Source organism: Oxyura jamaicensis, chromosome 1, assembly GCF_011077185.1.
Source record: "Oxyura jamaicensis isolate SHBP4307 breed ruddy duck chromosome 1, BPBGC_Ojam_1.0, whole genome shotgun sequence".
In the NCBI taxonomy this organism is placed as follows: Eukaryota; Metazoa; Chordata; class Aves; order Anseriformes; family Anatidae; genus Oxyura; species Oxyura jamaicensis.
Genome location: NC_048893.1, coordinates 143,482,438 through 143,501,187, shown reverse-complemented (window position 1 = coordinate 143,501,187; position 18,750 = coordinate 143,482,438). Strand labels below are relative to the sequence as shown.

General features: G+C 40.8%; 1 protein-coding gene across 3 annotated transcripts in view; it reads right to left on the bottom strand.

The window, feature by feature from the left end:
• The window catches only part of COL4A2 (collagen type IV alpha 2 chain), a 137,399-nt gene that overhangs the window by 78,953 nt on the left and 39,696 nt on the right, over positions 1–18,750 (bottom strand). For 2 of the 3 annotated variants that reach the window (XM_035317980.1, XM_035317987.1), the window contains one exon: positions 18,042–18,122. In XM_035317980.1, the coding sequence (XP_035173871.1) occupies positions 18,042–18,122 (81 nt within the window). Of the gene's footprint in view, positions 1–18,041; positions 18,125–18,750 lie in introns of all 3 variants that reach the window. The other variant, XM_035317971.1, reaches the window with a different exon arrangement.

Genomic DNA, 18,750 nt, shown 5'->3' with positions numbered 1-18,750 from the left:
CAAAATTTTCTGAACTTTGCTCTGAAAATAAATAATGTTGTGACATGAAGAAAATTGTTGTAATTATTTTATAGTTATTACAGTAAAGCCCTACAAATCTCATAATCAAAATACTCAGAGGAGTTTCTCTACTTTGACTTTTAACTCACTTTTTTCCAATGTGCTAGCTGGCAAACACAGTTCATCTGGGAAATGTGCGTACATTTATACTCCTTCTATTTCTCATTTTTTTGTAACACTTCAACAGTGTTCAAGAACATGTACCGAAGTACTCATATGACATCTGGTAAAAACATAAAGGGACATAAAGGGACAGAATATTGAAAGAAGAGAGTTTTTTTTTTATTTTTTTATTTTTTATTTTTAAATCCATATTTTTCAGCTGCAGCACCTGTTCAGATAGCTTATTTGTTCACAATGCATGTGACTCACATCCATTTTCTCCAGAGAACCAATGTGCAAAACTGGGATGTACTATCCAAAACATGGATCCCACTGTTTATTTCCTTCAAACTTTCAAAACTTATGTGGAAAGAATGTATTGAATGGTGGGTATCTGAACAAGAAGGTGTGGTGCATGGATGTCAGTACGTGATAATCTCAAACTCTGAAAAACATAAATTGTTATTATCTGTCACGCTAATTGATTCTGTCTCTTCTCTGCAACACAAATTCCATAAAAGAATCAGTGAGCTGGTACATGCAGCTAGTTAGCAGTTTTAAATGAGAAATGCTCGCTCTTTAACCCTCTGACACTTTCCACATTGTCTGTTGATGCCGGGCCACGGCATAGATCTGCCCTGGTCTCTGGGCTTGTCTCCTTGAGAACCTATTTTTGTGAAGGACTCTCTTCCGTTGCAGCTTCTTCATTAATGAAAATGATTTTGTGTTAGGAAAGTAATTTTTGGCATTTCTCTGAAGCCTGGGCAAGCTACGGACCTTCATAACGTTGCTTACACACATCAAAGCTTTTTACTTTCAGTGGCTGAAACATGGGACAATCCCACTGATGTGGAGTGTGTCCAAACCCTCGCAGCTCCTAGGCAGGACCAGGCTCTGCGAAGACTGAACATCCCATGTGCTTGGGTCTGCTGCATACCCCCACCAGTCATTCATGTGATGTGGCATCAGCCTCACAGAGATCTGTGCATGTGCTCACCCAAGAGCTGAATAGGTGTGGGAGAGCTTTTGCTAATAGGTATTCTTCCAAACCAACATGGGATTAGTTATGAACATTGAGAGCTGGTTTTCAGTCCATCCTGAATCAGCATTCAAGCAGCATGGAGCTTTCACCCAAGCAAGAATATTTGTTCACAAATTCACAGGCTCAGCTACTTAGAATATTGACACTGACTCTGCATCTCCCAGATTTGGGTTAAAGATAAGGAGAATAAAGTGAAATGGGACTACCCCTAGATATCTCATGCAGTTGAAATATGTAATAACCCAACCAAAAGGAGAGAGATAGACCACAGAAACTGATCTGGTAATACAGCAATAAATGTAGCAGAGGCTGGGAGTGATTGCAGCAACACACATAGTAGCACATAACAGAAAGCAAATGTGCAGTTCATATTACTTGGGCACAACATCCACCAGCCACAAAGCAGTAAAAATATGAATCACGCTGACAGCGGTGGAGCAGATTACATAATTTCAGAGATGCATCTACTGGCTGCAAGACAATCCCGAGGAGCATGAATATCAGGCTAAAAGCTGGCAAGAGCCATCCATGCATCACAAGCACGATGGTATCATCCAAAGGCATATGTGCTGGCCACCAACTAAACTGGTCTAAGCTTTGGGGTCATAAACAAAGCAGGGGACCATTTCACAGCCCCCATAAGAATTTATTCTTAGCATATTCATCTGCCCAAATATTCATAAGTCAGATAGGAAATAACTGAAATTCATCATTCAGCAGCTGGCTGATGCTCTTGCATCCTGGAGTGTTCATGGATTGTGCAATATTTCCGCTCCCAGGGAAAAAATACTTGTTACTAGACAAAATGTGTTTTCAGTTATTGGTTCTTAGTATCACTTCATTGTTGAGGTTTTATTTGCTCTTTCTTTGCTTACCTCATGACAGTCTGGTATCTAAATATTACTGGATAGTTTAAAAGATTGCCTTCTGCTTGGTTTACGTATCACTATATACACCTTCTACAATTTTTCTTTCTAAATACCATCCTTTCCTCCATCTAGTCCATTCTAACCAACTCAAGGAAACTTCTGATTGTTCTATAATTACAACAAAAGCTTTGTACCCATGGAAGGAAGCACTCCTAAGAAGGAAGTCTTGATGCTGTTTTACTTTGGAGAGTGGCCGATTGATATCTCCGGATGGTTTTATCTCAATTCTTCCTGAAAGTCAAATTTAAGCAAAGATGGATATTTCCTATTTCCATTAGAAGAAACTGAAAGGTTCTCACAGAAGGGTAAGCTAGACGCTTAAGCATTTCCCTCCTGGAACCTCTGGAATGCCCTACTTACTGCTGTAGGTTTGATTTAAAACACCTGGGTCTTCCCCTGGTCAAACACAGTTAAATTTATCTGAGATGTTTCTGCTTTCTTATGAAACACACTTTGCATCTCCCAACAACTCTTAGATGACTCTTAGATGCTTAGTTAGCTCTTAAAAACCCAAACCTCTTGCCAAATTTCAGTTCTGAAAACTAATCAGACCAGCAACAAATCATCACACCAGAAATGCCCCTCTTGCATTCCTTCAAACAAGTTGCGTGTTGTGGAAATTATTGTGATCTATTCAGCAAAGCCACGTCTGGGGTGGGATACCTCCTGGAAGTTTTTATATGTGCCTACAGCTACAGGGATTAATTTGCAACACATGCTGGAAGGGAATTGTATTCACTTGGAGAGGCTGGCTAATTCACAGATATTACAGGCCCTAGGACTGACTTGCTTTCCTACTGTCTGAATTCTGAGGAAGTTCTTCCTTGAGCTAAATTGCTGCTTAAATGGTAGGCTTAAGTTTGATTTAAATTTCAGTTCTTGGTAAGAAAAGATTCTAATACTTGAGAAAACACAAGCTGACCAATTTTCTTTATGAAAACTGCTGTAGCTGCTTGAATAAACAAGCTACAAGAACAGACGAACAATTATAATCTAAGTATTGAATTTCATTACTGGAATGCTTTTAACTGAATTGAAAAGAGATTGTGCTCCATCAGACACAGATAAAAGATATGCAACCTCTAAATGCATGCATTTCCTCGGATCTTTAATAGAATTTAGTTTAGAATAACAGAATACAAAAGAGATTTTACAGTATGGAAGATGCCTACATCAGAGATCTCTTGAGGCAAAGGAGTCACAAATGGCTGCAAGAGTGTTCCAGCAAATGTAAATACACAGCAGAGAAGTATGTTTATCCCACAAAAGTGAAAAGGAATCCTGTTGATTTAGTGCACAGACGCAGGAACACATTCAGCTCTACAATCATGCCTTACTGTGTGAGGTTTACTCAGCCAGTTGGTGTGCTGATTTACACTACGCATAACGTCTTTGAAGTCAGTGAGGTTACACGACGTATAAATCAGAACAGGTCTTTGCCTGGGACTAAGAATAGAGAAAGAAGGAAAATCCTTACAGGGAATATGCAGAACAGGGTGTCTGTTAGGGGGAGAGTAAACAGTAACCAACACTGCAGCTGTGTAAATGCACCGAGCTGCAGAGGCTGCAGACACTACAGCGTGTGAGCCTATACCAGAGCGCTGGGGCTTTTTCTGCAGACAGAAATATATTCTTTTTTTAAAATGTACTTACTGAGAATGGTATTTAACATCAATTTAGGACACACTGAAAATTATTCAGAGTTTTTTTTTTGTTGTTGTTGTTTGATTAAATACAAGTAACACCAGCTAGCAGTAACTATTGCTGTACTTAATAACATTATGAATGCGATGACAACACATATCCTTGATGGTGATATACGTACTTTGCTCCCTGCCACAGCAGAGCAGTGTGCTCTTCCAGCCAGGACTGCTCACTGCAAAGATGAAGATGGAGGGGAAGGGAATGTCTCCTTCCACCAAAGGGAAGGACTGCAGCCCCTTCCACATGTTTCTTGTTCTGCATATGCCATACCATGGCAGGGCATGGGCTGAAGCATGTCACCCCGTTTCCTGATGAAGCAGCTCCCTTCTGTGAGCCGCCACAGATCTGGGATAACCCCAGCAGACCAGTTCCCCATTTTCAAGCATCGGTGAGTGCCTGTGGCAGCTCGGGCGCTGTGCCGGAGGAAGGTGGCTCGGGCAACAGAAGTGAGCCTGTGCTTCAGCACACTTGACTGAGGTTACCACTGCAGAGCAGGCCCTGGCATTCATGGAGGTGCCCCATGGGTTTAAAAGCATTGCTCCAACACATACCATTCCCCTCCTCAAGAGATGCTTGAGCCCTTGTGCCAGACAGCAGATAAACCACTACACGCCTGCTGGGCCCAAGGACGTGGCATTTCTGTCTGTGGGCACAGGCACAGCTCGTTTTCTAGGCAGAATTTTCTACTGTTATTTATCTGGATAAGCTGGCTTCTTTCACTTTACATTTATATTTCAGTGAACATCTGCAGCATTTGAGATTTCACTGCATGTATTTTCCAAACCACACCATAGGATCTTGGCAGTTACACATGACTTCAGAGATTTTATACACATATATCTGAAGCTTGGAGGAAGCAATTAAACCATATGGACCTCTCCCATACAGTAGGAAGCACAGCACAAGTCTTGTTGCTTGATTTATTATAACCCCGTGTCATTTAGCAAAACTAACTCTGCAACTGTTTGAAAGAAGTAAGCCAGCGGAGAGGGGGAGGACTTGCACAGAGAGCTGTGGCTCAGCAGACCCTGAGCGGCTGCACTCAGCTGCAGCCGCATGGCGTGGGGAGGACCACACTGGCTGGACCGAGTGCGGGCTAGCCGAGTTGAAGCTGTGTCATTGGGTTGAGCGACCATAAGGGAAACAAATGGATTAAATGGACCCATCCTCAGCCACCACATACCTACAAAAGGGCCCAGCAGTGCCTGTTTGCTTGACTATCCTCCTTTCCCCATGCAAAGTCCCCAGCAAATAAAAAGTGAAGTAAAAACTGTGGAAAGGGGCAAGTTTTAACAAGGAAGTGGTAAACCACACACCTATACCACGCACATGGAGGAGCATGGTCTGCCTGAGGAGGGTGTTTGTCTCATGGTGGTGAGGGACAGACACTGCAGGAGCAGTGCAGTCATACTGGAGCTGAAGCATATGCCATGGAAAAAGTGTTCTAACCATAAAGCAGCATGCCAGCTCATGCTCTCATTAAATACCAGAATAATGAAGATACACGGGTCCAACACCTTCAGCACGGCGCGGTGCCTTTGGGCCCTTTGCTGCTGGAGCTCCTGTCTACTTGAAGGAAGCTGTCAACGTACCCCTTGGCGTGCTACCTCTGTTATTAATGTGAGAGTGCTAACAATGCTCTTGGCACTGTGCAAAGATCCAAAGGGAAACAGTTCCTGCCCCGAAGAGCTTACATCCTCCCAAAGACAAACACAGCCACCAGTGAGGACCACAGCACCGTGTGTTCTGGGGGAAGAGTTCATCTCACAAAGCTGGCTTTGCTTATTCCTCTCCCAGGCTACAAAGAAGAAAAGTCCTTTACAGGAAACCTTTAATACAAAAAGGGTGTTGAAATGACACAGGAAATGAGGTTCTGAGGAATTTAAGGTAAGGTAGGGATAGTCCTGGGAGCAGGTCATAAAATAACAGAGAAGTAGAGGGTCTAGAAATTGAGAAACAGCCAAAATCAAGAGGTAGTTTAGGTGGGAAAGAGGGATATTTGGATAAGAAGAAAATAATAAGGACATATCCAAATCCTTATTAGACTGGGCAGAAAAACTATTTGCTGCTGTGCCCTGGATGGAGTGATGCATTATAGGTACTGAGGACAGCAAGCACAGGACTTTTCATTTTTGCTCAAAAATCAGTACTATGCTCTGCCAACAACCTTGGGGCCTCATAAATCTACTTTTAAACAAGTTATAAGGCTTGATAATATCTCTTTAACCAGAGCTAAAGCAAAAATGAGCTTTGCTAACTGCTAAAATAAGCAACAATTAAACACAGAATTTCATCAAACAGCCATGACCCTTGCTAAAATAAAAATAAAAGAATTGTACTTCATTGGCATCTGTGATGATACTAGACAAAAGGGAATCTGACAGACTACTAAAATATTTTCACAGGAAAATAATTTAAGCCTGTGAGAGAAAAAACACTTCACAGATATATTTGTTCGGGCTTGCAGCTAGCTTGCAGCATTGTCTAGAGACATTTTCCATGCCTAAAACACAGAAGTCTATCCTTCAAGATCTTCCTTCTGAATACTCCCAAAGAAAGTATCCAAGTGTAAGGTATTTTAACGCTTTTCATCCTTTTCTAGATCAATGTAATGGAAGCACTTCCTTATATTTCAACAGCCCTATTCATTATGTGAAGATACTTGAAAAGTATTTGGAATCCTTACATACAAACTGAGGTAAATAAAGAACATTCATTCTGTTAAGTGTCATGAAGGAAATGCTGAGAATGAGCTCCGTTAGCCTAGGCAGACACTGTACATGATGACAGTCTGCCCATTCCCACATTCCTGATCTGTCCAGGTCAGACTCAAAGGATTCCATTAATAGTTTGGTGCTTACCAAATAAGACCAAAGGAAAATGGGTCAATGCTACTTGCTCCCATGTGACAAAAATACAGAAAATAGAAACAAGCACTATTTGAGAAACTTGTAAAGCCTTGGATACATGTCATGAGAAACCATTCACACTCTCTAGAGTCCAATTTAAGCATTACAAGATGACCTGCATTATCCCCCTTGGACGGCTGTGTGGGCTACCCAGTTACAGAGCATGGCTATCATCCACAGGCTGCACGGTCTTTCAACTACTGCTCACAGTAAGCAGAAATTGCAAAACTTGGCCAGAAGTATTTCTGGGCATTAGTTGCACCATCTGACTGTCAGAAATCAAAGTCTGAAGGTCTAGCCAAATGGTCAGTATATTTGTCCTAAAACAAGGCAGACCGCATTTCACTTCCATAATGAAGTGTAATTCCCATGAGAAACACAAACAAAAATATCAATGATACATGAGAATGTGGTGGGTTGTGCAGTTACTATTGACCACAATGAGTGAAAAGATTCAGATGACTAGTTAATTACAGAATTGCTTAGCTGCATGTACTTGTTTTCTAAAGAAGGTAAAATATACCTTCAATATTTCCTACGAAGATAGGAAGCAAAAACAACAACAAAAAGAGCTGTTTAATTTTGAGTTAAAAGGTATGATAATTTTTTAAAATGATTGAGAGTAACATCATTTACTCACGATCATTTTATCGTGAGGGTTTTTCTTCCAGTTTCATCTATTATGACCAAGATAGTTTTCCACTACACATCTCCAACAAGACAGCTAGCATTGTTAAAGTTTCCTTTCATTATTTCATTACTGCAGTTAAGTTTTCTACAATTAAAGTCATTTTTTTTTTTTTAAATCTTCTGGCAAAACACTTTAATGTGTTTTGTCTTGCTTTTGTTCTTGATCTCTCATTCAAATTGTGATATGCAGATGGCCAAATCTACTCTTAAAAACGCTGCCCTCAAAATAAATTCCTAAAATACCAGTGAAATACCTTTTCAACTTACTGTCGAACTAGTGTAATGTCTTATTTGATTACAAGAAGCCCATAAATCAAGGGAATACGTAGCTAATGCAAAAGGCATCGCATTGTGTCATTTCAAATACAAGGGCTGAACCTGTATTACAAATAGAGTTAATCCAGCACATTTACTGCAGTCCTAATTTTGTTTAAACTGCAACCTTGGTATTCATTTTGATTGATTATACTAATTCTTGAGCTTTGTCCAACACTGTTGAATTGTTCTCTTGTCACACCAGCTGAGATTGCAAAGGTTTTGAGACAAGCTTGTAGGAAAAATATCTGCACAGCTCTAATCTAGGTCAATGGGCTTAAAGAAAAAGTGCAATATTTTTATTTTTTTTTTAAATTTTATTTAACATTTTGTATGTGGATGAAGCAAAAATGCTCCACAAAATAAAGGAGGAAGAAGAAGAAAAAAATGGTCAATGTGCGTATTTTGTTTGATCTGAAAGAAAGATTTTAGTTTTATTTAAACTTTGAAACAGACTTTAAAATATCCTTTACATTTACGAATGAAAATGTGATTTTGGCTTATACATGTAATTGCATATCTGCATGTATCAAAGCACTTTGTTTAATGTATTTTTTTTTGGTCTGAAACTGATTCTTAGGAAAACCATTCACTGACTCTTCCCAAATCTCTGATTTTATGTAGAATGCATATGTGGAAGGCAGATCCACTGCTTCTTGCTCATGGGAAAGTTATCTAACCTCCGTCCACCAGTTCAAAAAGATCGCTGATGTTGATTAAACATGTATAAACAGAGTTGAAAAGGAAACATGCATATTTCACTTGAAAAAATGTCAGGACAAATGTACTAAAGAACAGCAATTAGCAACCAACATGAGTATCTTGCTACATGGCTGATTGATAGCCACTGTAGCCCAGGTTAAGCAATTTGCACTAAATAAAACATTAGGTTGTAAACTAGGCATTGAGTTTCAGACTGACCAAGTCAAGTTATGTCAAGCAAACCTGTATCCTGCCTTCCTCTGGTAGCTAACTCGAGAGATTATGGAACTATTCACTACTAACAGTTCATGCTATTAAGTCTTAAACCCAAGATTTAGATGCCTATGGAACAATGTCAAGAGTTTAGGGACTTATGTATGCCGGCAAGACCTTATTAGGCAGTGTTTTGCGAGTACAAACATAAACAAAAGCATACATTTGAAACCATATCCTCAAACGTGTATGTAAAAGGGAACTGTACTTTTGCATCTGAGAGCTGAGTTTAGCTTCACACTATTAAACACTTTTTAACGGTAATACTTTTTTTCTTTACAGTCCCTGGTAAGCTGTTCTCCACTATTATTTTGACTAGCCTGAGAAAAAAATAGATAAGTAAAACCCAATATACCATACTAGACTTGATTACAATATTGAAATAATGAAAGGTGCCTTCCTGTCAATGCATAATGCTAGTTAGCACTATGTAGGTAGGTAGTTTGCCTATAAATCTGCCACCACTACAAATACCTCCATCAGATAACTCCCCTCTGAGGCAGTGCATCTTCCTGGCAGCTTTCAGAGAGAGAGCACAATTACCCATTCCCTCTGAAGTAATATGAAATTTTGAAGTATCTTCTATTTAGGGGGGTGGGGTGGGGAGGGAATGGCGTGGGAATTATTTCATATCCATTCCATTGCAGAATCTGATGATACTGAAGATATGATGATCTTGAAGATCTGATGATCTTGAAGATAAATGAGAGAATTCAATCGCAAAGTTTTGCTTATAGCAAACACAGAAAAGCAAACAGGAGACTTTTTAAATAATTCCTATCTGGGGAAAGAAAGAACAAAAAGAAAGACAAGCAAGGGCAGGCTAGTGCAGGGCACATAAGCACGATGAATTTTTGGCTTACATGATCAGTAGAGTTTTTCTTGGTGGTGTGAACATGTTTAGTTTTTTGTTGAGTGGCTTCCTGAGGATGTCTGAAGGGCATATGAACTGTCCGGGTGGTGCCTTCATCCTTATGAAGTGCAGCTTGTGAAGGCTCAGGTCAGCTTGCCTTCTCTCCACAATTCCTAGGTACCTCTCAGCAAGGCCAGATCATCCTTGTAGCTACTTAGCTTGATAATGGGTAGAGCAAGGAAAAGAAGAGTAATTCTACTCACCTCACAAATGAAAAGTTGTACTAATATGAACCTTCAAGAGCTTACCTATTTTAAACTCAGGATGCAGGCAGAAGCTGCACGACAGAGCAGACCACTCATTTTTTCATTTTTATTTTTTTTTGCACAGAGAGGACAATGCATGTTATTACTGACCCAGGGGACAGGTTTTGTACGTGCAGCCTGGCAGGAGTCCTGTATTTGTTCTCTACAAGCAAGAATGGCTGAGCTGGAGCAGCTAAGAGAAACAGGTTCACGGACAAGGCCTCCCAGGATGTTGTGTGGCAGTCCCCCCTCTGCTGTGCCTGCCCTCTCCTGGCCACCATCAAAAAGGTCTCTGATGTTGACTAAACGGGTAAGCAAAGGCTGTCAGTCTAGGGATGGTGGCTCATCAGCTTGTAAGGAAGGATCAAATCTCTGATAAACTCCATCTCCAGCTGGTTAAAATGTATCTCTGGGGTGAGGATGCGCCTGGAGCAAAGGGAGTCTTCCATGCAAAGAAGATGAACCAAGTGATGGTAGTGGGAGGTTTGATTATTTGACACAGAGAACTGTTTGCAGCAGCTGAGAGGACTAAGTGGCCTGCTGAGAAGAAAGGTAGCAGAGCTCAACAGATGTGCATAGAGGTATTTAGTGTGGTAGAAAGGAGGAACTGGTGGCCACAGTCTATGTTATACCACCAATGTGGGAAAGCAGAATAGGGATGTTCTAGGGGGTTAACTCCAGGCTGCCATGCAGGGGACTGACTGCTGGCAAACTCTCTGGAACAAGACCAGCCAGCACAGGAGGAATGGGCTGGTCTTCAGTCAGAACGGAACAAGGCTGCTATTACTGAAAATTAAAAAGGTCACAGAGAAATAGCTAAGCTAGAAACAGGGGAAAGACTGATAGGCATGATGGAGCAACCAGTCAGGACTCAAGGAACTTGTGAGGGAGACACTGCTAATGTTCACTATACATTCCTGAGAAGGCAAGGAAGGAAATAAATAGCAAAAATGCAGTAAATAAGAAACATAAACAACACCACAATGTCACTTACTGGCACCTGCAACAGAGTGTGCAAAATTTGTAAGTGCTTCTATAGCAATGCTAGAGACCTAAAAAATAGGATTAAGGAATTATATTGCTTGGCAACAAATGACAATTCTGATGCAAGATGGATCTCAGGCTGGTGGAAGGAGGACCATCAGTGGCACACTGAGTTGCTAGACTGTCACCTTCACTGGAATGATAGGAGATGAGGTACAAGCAGAGCAGTGGCACAGAATGTGGAGGACAATAGGAAGAGTAACAGAAAAAAATACTGTGGGCTAAGGACAGCAACAGGGAATCCCCGTAAGAGATAACATAAAGGTAACACTTGGTTTGTATTTATGACTCCCTGATAAAGACAAAGATCATGAAGTGTTCAGTTCAATCAGAGAAGCTGCAAAACTGGGTCAGGTAGAGATACTGGCAAATTAGCCTACCTACATACAGCCAGACACAATGTCTCATCCAGATGAGATAAGGAGATAAGATTTTTGGACGCTGTAAATGACTGCGAGCCCTGGAACCCACAAATGATGTCTCTTTGATCTTGAGTGGTCCACAGGACCTAGTTCAAGAGGTACTAGGGGGGGAACTGCTCTGTAATAGCTTCACAATACAACTTTAATTTAATACCGTAGTCAGATGGAGTAAACCAAACAAATGCATCACACAGATATTCCATATCAAGAAGGGAATATACATAAAAATCAGATGAATAGTAAAAAAAAATAAATAATAATAATAATAAAAAAAACAGTCCAAAATGTAGGAAGCCTGAAGCAACCTGGAGGCTTTTCAAAAACACTATATTAAAAGTCCTGGTAAACTGTGTCACATATCAAAAAGAAAATAAAACAGTTCAATAAAACTCTGCATAGCTCATAAAAAAACTAAGGAGGCTATTGTAGGGAAAAAGGTTCACATTTAAAAATTTGCTGAAATGAAGAGCAAAGCTCATAAAAACCAGATCAAGAGTAAATGGCAACTCAGATGGCTAAAAAAGAATGTGAACACTTTGCAGAAGATCATCAAGCTCATAGTAAAAAGTTGTTTAAAGCAAAGCAAGAAGCCCTCAAAGGAAATAACAACAACACATGATGCCAAAAGTTTAAAAGGGGCACTCAGGGACAGTAAGGCCACAGCAGAGAAATTTAGGGAAATTTTTGCATTATGTCTTTACTGCTGAAGGTGTTTGAGATTTGAGTCCCAAACCTAAGCTTTTTTTTGAGCCAGATTAATATACAGGTAAATATACAGGAAGTAGAAGATAAAATAGATAAGGCACACCTTGGTAACTGAGTAGGAGTGGTGACATTCACCTTGGACCTTCTGAAGGAACTCAAGTGTGAAATTGCAGAACAGCTGGCCAAGGCGTGTAACCCATTGTCACAAATCGCCACAGCTGGTGCCAACCCAACTCCCATGTGGAAAAGACACTCAGGAGTAGACCCTAGCAACTGTGATTGACTGGGCCAGGGCATCTGACTTCCCTGCTTGGCCAGGCAGTCATCTATCTTAAAGAATATCATAACTGAGCACAAGGATAAGCATGGTCAAGGAGGACCTAGTAACCACGACATATTTTGATTTTCAATATGGCTTTGGCAAAATTCTTCACCAAGACTTTTGAAAATAAATTCCCTTGGGGTTGGAAGAGAGGTGCTTCTGTGGATTGAAGGCTTAAAGATAGGAAGAAAAGAATAGTGCTTGGCAGTCACATTTCAAAATGGAGATGCAACAGGGACTGAGCCATGAAACACACAAATTTGTAAATAACCCTATCCTACCTCAAGTTGGTGATGAGGAGGTCCATCACTGGGTGGGTAGATAAACTTCAGTGTTGGTAGGCCTCAGGAGTGGCATTGAGAGGCAAACAAGAGGGTATCAATTTACTTACTAAGACCTTGGTGCACCCATAATCCTGCATGCTGTGTACAGTTGTGGTATCTCAAAGACCAGAGAGAGTCCAGAGAGAGAATACTAGAAGGATCAGGGGCTATAGTGCTGCCTCCTAGGAGAGGCTAAAAACACTGTGACTCTTCCTTTTGGACAAGAGAAAGGCAAGAGGTGATGTCATTGAGGTTTACATTGACATTTAAATAATTAAGGGAGCAGGGAGTAAGGTAAATGCAGAATTGCTCCTTTCCAAATCTTACAGGACTAAAAATAGGGTGTACTTGAAACTAGGAAGAGATTGGCTTAGAACAGGTTGGACAGTAATTTTATATTGTTTGATTAGTGGAAGCCTTGGTGCCACAGAAGGCTGTAAAGACACACAGCAGCTTCAGAAAAAGATTAGACAAATCCAGGGAGAAACATAGATATTGAAGGAATATAAAAATATGTCACGTCTCTAACAGTATAATTTTAATTAAAAGGGAAATGACTGCAGAAAGTTGCCAGATCTCTGTGCTCCCCCTAAATAGCACCTCATACCATCACTGCTGGGGACAGAGTAATGGGCTAGATGTATTAGTGGTCTATGATGGGAAGAAACTTCTTGTACTTTTATTTTGTAAAAATAAGCTAAAATAACAGATTTCATTAGATATATCAGTTTACACTAATCAAGAGTTAAAAAGGAGTTACTGCCATTATACCAGCTGAGAACCTAGTTAATTGTGAAATTCAAGAATTACACTAACAGTTAATAACATGTATTTACTGGATTTAAACATTTCCCTGAAAACACAAGAATGGAATTAACTTTAGAATAGTTAAGTGTTGTATTTTATTTTTTTAACCATGGAGAAGAACATCTGCTAGGTCTAGTCCATGTGTAAAGATTTAAGCTTGCGTAGAAAATGCTTGTAAGTTAAGATCAGACACTAGATTTCATAGTTGCACTCAAAAACAGACAGAAATGATTATAGGTGAACTGGTAATAGTTTACCCTTGGCCATTGCATTAGTGAAAGCGATACAACAAATATCTGTATAGGAGTTGTAGAAAAGTCTTATATCAGTCCTGATTAACAAAAAATAAATAAATGTTTTGGCATTCCCACAAAATGGCCTTTCTGGGGACACGAAACTGTACTTTCATTTCAGTTTCCATTATCCAGCCCCTTGCAAAAACAAGGGCTAAATGGCTCAAGCGGTGCTAGACGCTTGACTCAGACAGAAAGTACAAAGCAAGATTTCAATAGAGTGCATTTTCTCACTCTACAGAAAGATCAAAAAGATTTCTATTCACTTCCACTCTCTACAAAGCCCTCTAGGTTGATTATGAAGTGAGGTTGATTATGAACTTCAATAGGTCAAACAGTTGGCCATTGTACAAAAAGGAGTTACCGCTTCCTACATAAGCGTATTCATGTTCTAACAAATTTTAAAGGTGCATATATTATACTCTGCCTGATATATGGTCTACAAAGAACTTTAAATCTTGAAATATTAGGAGTTGCAAAAAAAATCTGGAGAAAAAAACACTAGATTTTTTTTTTCCCCCCGTTTAGTCCAGGACCTCTGTTTTATTCAAAATAGAATTTCAATACAGTATCAATGCTTATCTCTTCTCCCTTCCTTCTTATCCAGACACCCTGGCACTCCTCACAGTATTTGCTCCACATGCCACTTAGGTGTCTTCCTTCTCCCTTTTCACCCTGAGCCCTTCACCTGAGGCTTAGATACATGTATTTTCTTGTTGTGTGGATCTGGACACTCCTGCAGGAACTTCGATTCTCACTATAGCTCCACTGAGATTTTTGCCAGCTGTGAGAACAGCCAGCTGACTGACTGCAAGGCTGGCCATGAGGTATGGTTCAGACCTATAAAGACTGGATATTCATATCCAGCTAACAGTAAATACGCACCTAAGTTTAAAGTGAAGTAACTAGTCTGCTCTCAACATGAACAAAGACTGGAGTGTCGTTAGACACTAGAGAAAAACAACTTATGGAAGAGGTTCCCTTTCTTTGTTTTGCTCCAAAGGTGTAAACTCAACAGCAAGACAAGAGGTGGGAACTTCAAGGGGATCATGTGTGGCTCTGGGAAGACATGCCTTTAGAGAAACTTCTTTGAGCAACAGCTAGGCATTTGCTGTGGACTGCAAATGTGGTTACCACCAACATTCTGTGATTTTCTGAAGGTTTGACTCAGACTTGTTTTCCTCATGGAAATGAGGTAGAAAGTGCGTTTCCCATGTGTCTCCACTGCCCTGGAAGCAGGTCTGATGAGGGGTGGGAGCTTGCATTTTAGCTGCTGGATTTGCCTTGCTGCAGCAGCTCCCCACCACCATGAAAGGCAGAAGATGGGGCTTCTCCTGCTTCATTTTCCCCACCCACACTGGACTTCATCGAGCTCTGTCTGAGTCCAGTGAAAGCTTCACGGCAGAGCCCAGCCAAAAAGGAGTCGAGGAAAAACTAAACACAGCCAAGTGACACCATAACAATTTCTAGCAGGCTTGTTGGGTGCATGCACTAATTTGTGCTAGGTTGCCTTCTGTCCCTAGAAACTGCCTGCTTGAAACATGATTCAACTTCTGTGTGCCTTTGTGGCTGGTGTTACCAGTCTCAAACCAATACTGGTGTAGACAGAACCACAGGGCTTCTAGCTGTCATGCATCTGGAGACCTGGCACACTTGACCGAAGTCTGGCTGAATCCTCAAATATCCAGACAGACAGTGCCTGAGTGCAGAGCCCCCAGAAGAATGCACTGGGCATATTTTAGTAAAAAACACTTAAAAAAAAAAAAAAAGAAAAAAAAAGAAAGTAAAATACCATTTCATTAAGACAATACAGAAATGCACCTTTATCTAAATCCCGTGCCTTAAGATTTCAACTGCAACAACAGCAGAAAATGAAGTAGACCCTTATATAAATAAAAATAGGCATTTTTCAGACCTTTTCTACTGTCATAATTTTCAGTAGTATTTGCTGCTCCAATGAATTTACTTCATTCAACAGTTTCTGAAATACATTCAGTAGCAGCAAGCTGAAGAAAGAGCTTTTGTTTGTCTGTTTTTGAGAGATCTGTTATGAGATTAATGTGCATTTTCACTGCACGGTAGGGCAATGGTATGGCAACTGGTGGCTGGCTCTCACAGTGCTGTTTGTACCTGAATACCTGGAGACAGCTGTGTTGTACCTGACATGGAGAGCCACTGAACAAGCACAAGTCTAGCAGACTTCTTCAGGCACTCTTACAAGTCCAAACACGCAATATGTCTATTGTGCATGTAATGAGTCACCTCAAACAGAACATGTGTGTCGTGCCAGATTATACAGAGGTTTTGTGAAAATAAATATTCCCACTGAGGATTAGCATGAGGCCAGAAGCTATGCCAAATTTGACTAGTCTCTAAAGGACAGTCTTGTTCCTTAAACCAGATGTTTAACTGAGGTTCTGTCATCTGAAGAGACAAGCAGATGCAAAATACACGCATGCTGACTCAGAATGAGGTATACAATTTCAGAGAATTCAAACACAATTTTTGAAGTGTTATAAAATTCTTTAAATCACTTTCCCCGATACTCCTTCACAATTTCCACAGTAACCACAAGCAGCAAAATATAATTAATGTTTTGTAACATCCTCCTTTTCTCTTTTCTCAGTGTCTATTTAACTAGCTTGATTAGTTACTGGATTTACTCTTACTTCCCTGACATAAACAAAAGAGTGAGAGTGGAGAGTATGTAAAATATGCCCTTTTCTCCTAATCTAGATACTAAACATCTAAGCTTCTGGGGCACCTGGCTGATTCCCAACTTTAATAACTTAACATTTTCAGCTTTTCTAACCTGTTAAATTATTTCTGTTCAGCTACCTCTCTTCTCTTGCAGACATGGTTAACTTGAAATTACGGGTTATTCACTCAATAAGGAAGGAGAAAAATAGTTTGGTCACAAAAGTAGGTAGTTTTTCCACAGATGACTGTTTTCACGAACTCTAGTGGAGAACTAGCAGGTCCATACTTTAAATTGGAACAAAAAAAGTCACACTGAAGAAAGACACAGTAGCATCATACTTGAGGCTGTTTCACACAGCAACAATTTTTGTCTTTCAGTGCCCTTGGAGGGAAATGGCAGGAGGCACTCACTCAACTCCATGGGCTGAGCGGTTGGGGAAGGGCAATAACAGCTGGAGACAGCCCCTCCGGAAGCTGTGTCTCATGGGAAGGGTTTGTTTGTTCTCAGCTTCATCAGTCTGCCATTAGGTTATTGTAATGGAAAGCAGATCATGAGCAGGCCGTGGTCAGGGTTTGGGAGTATCGCCACTGCGGTGCTCATGGCATGGTGACCATGGGATCATCTGACTTCCACAAAGACATCAGGAGTTCTGCTGTAAACAAGAGTGTTCCTTGCCTTCCACCTACACGTTGACTTTCCTGCCACCTCTTCCTTCACTCAGACGTGGAGTCAAGCTCAAGGAATGTGATGGGAATGGGAACTGGCAGCCTGCTGTGTGGAAGAAAGGCAGAGTGATAGCAGAAAGAGCATATGACCTGCCGCATCTCTTGCCTGGCCTATTCTTAGGAATGGGTGGATGGAAAAGGCTGAGTCACTCTCTCAGCTGCAGAAGACCAAGCTGCATAGAAGAATCCTGCCAGCCAGGGCTTCAAGCCATACAGGATAGGAACTGCCCTACTGCTGGGAGCTTTTTGGGCAGGTGGCTAATCGCCTCCACCCCATCTCCCTTCCTCTGCTTCTTAGCTCACTATTCCCCAAAACAAAGAAAAGGGTATCAGCAACAACTCAATGCCAGGAAGTCCCAAGCAGTTTCCTTCCAGTGGATATTTCAGGTTCTGCAGAACTGGTTCCCTTCTGCTTTAATGCAAATCACACGTATGAGGTATCATCTCATTGGGTACCATTTTGTTAGAAAGAATTCAGGAAGGTTACTGAGTGATTTTGTTGATATGCCTTTAGCATCATCATACAATCTGTACTGACAGCATCTCACATCACAGGACAATTGTCCCTTGAATTCTGACCCGATCAGCTTGCCATGCCCCTGAGGTTCCTTGGCCCTGAGCTTTAAGAGAAGAACCTGCTTTACTTTTGAAATCTACAAGTGCTTGAGGAAGTAAGATGCAACAACAGTAACTTTTTCCTGAAAAAAAAAAACACAATTGTTTGAATATTTCCAGCTCTCTGATGCAAGTTTGCCTCTAGCAAATGGTATTGAACTGAGCAGGAAAAATATTTTGCAGGAAAAAATGTTACTCACACGGCCTCCTTTTTCAGGAAAACACTGGCATCCTCCACTGCAGTCCCTTCCTCCACATGGTCCTGTGTAAGTCTTTCCACCCTGCAAACCAGAACACACATAAAACAAAAGTTAATTGATATGAACTACAATATTTGGCACAACACAATAAATATTGATTTAGCAGAATCACTGCAAGGCATGGATCAGATCTATGACTTCCAGGTGAAACCTCTTGAAGATAAGCTTAGAAGCAGAAGTCGGAGCCCTTCCAGTTCTTGGAGATCAGCATCAAGAAATATAATGTTACTCTATTAATTTCCCTCCACATTTGCAAAGTGCTGCAGCTCCACGTTGAGTGATATTTCACACATCTTTTTGACACATGCAACATGTATCATATCACAGAAACACAGCTGCTTGGATTCTTCAGGGACATGGACTAAGTCTTAGATCACAGTGCAGCACATCCTTCCACGCGTGCTCTAAATCATTGCTACATTTTGCAATATTTATTGGTGGACATAAAGGAAGACGTTGGTATCATGTTCAAAACCATAAGCCATGGTTTTGAACCTCTCCTTTTCAATGGCTGTCTATTCTAGAGGTGCCTAAAACTTGCTAGCAGCCAACCTCTGTGTCCTAGAATTCAGACCTCCATTAAGCTGCAGTTACACCTGTCCTGCCTGTGCAGAAGTGCCTCAGCCCAGGCTGTGAATCTATCTGTCAC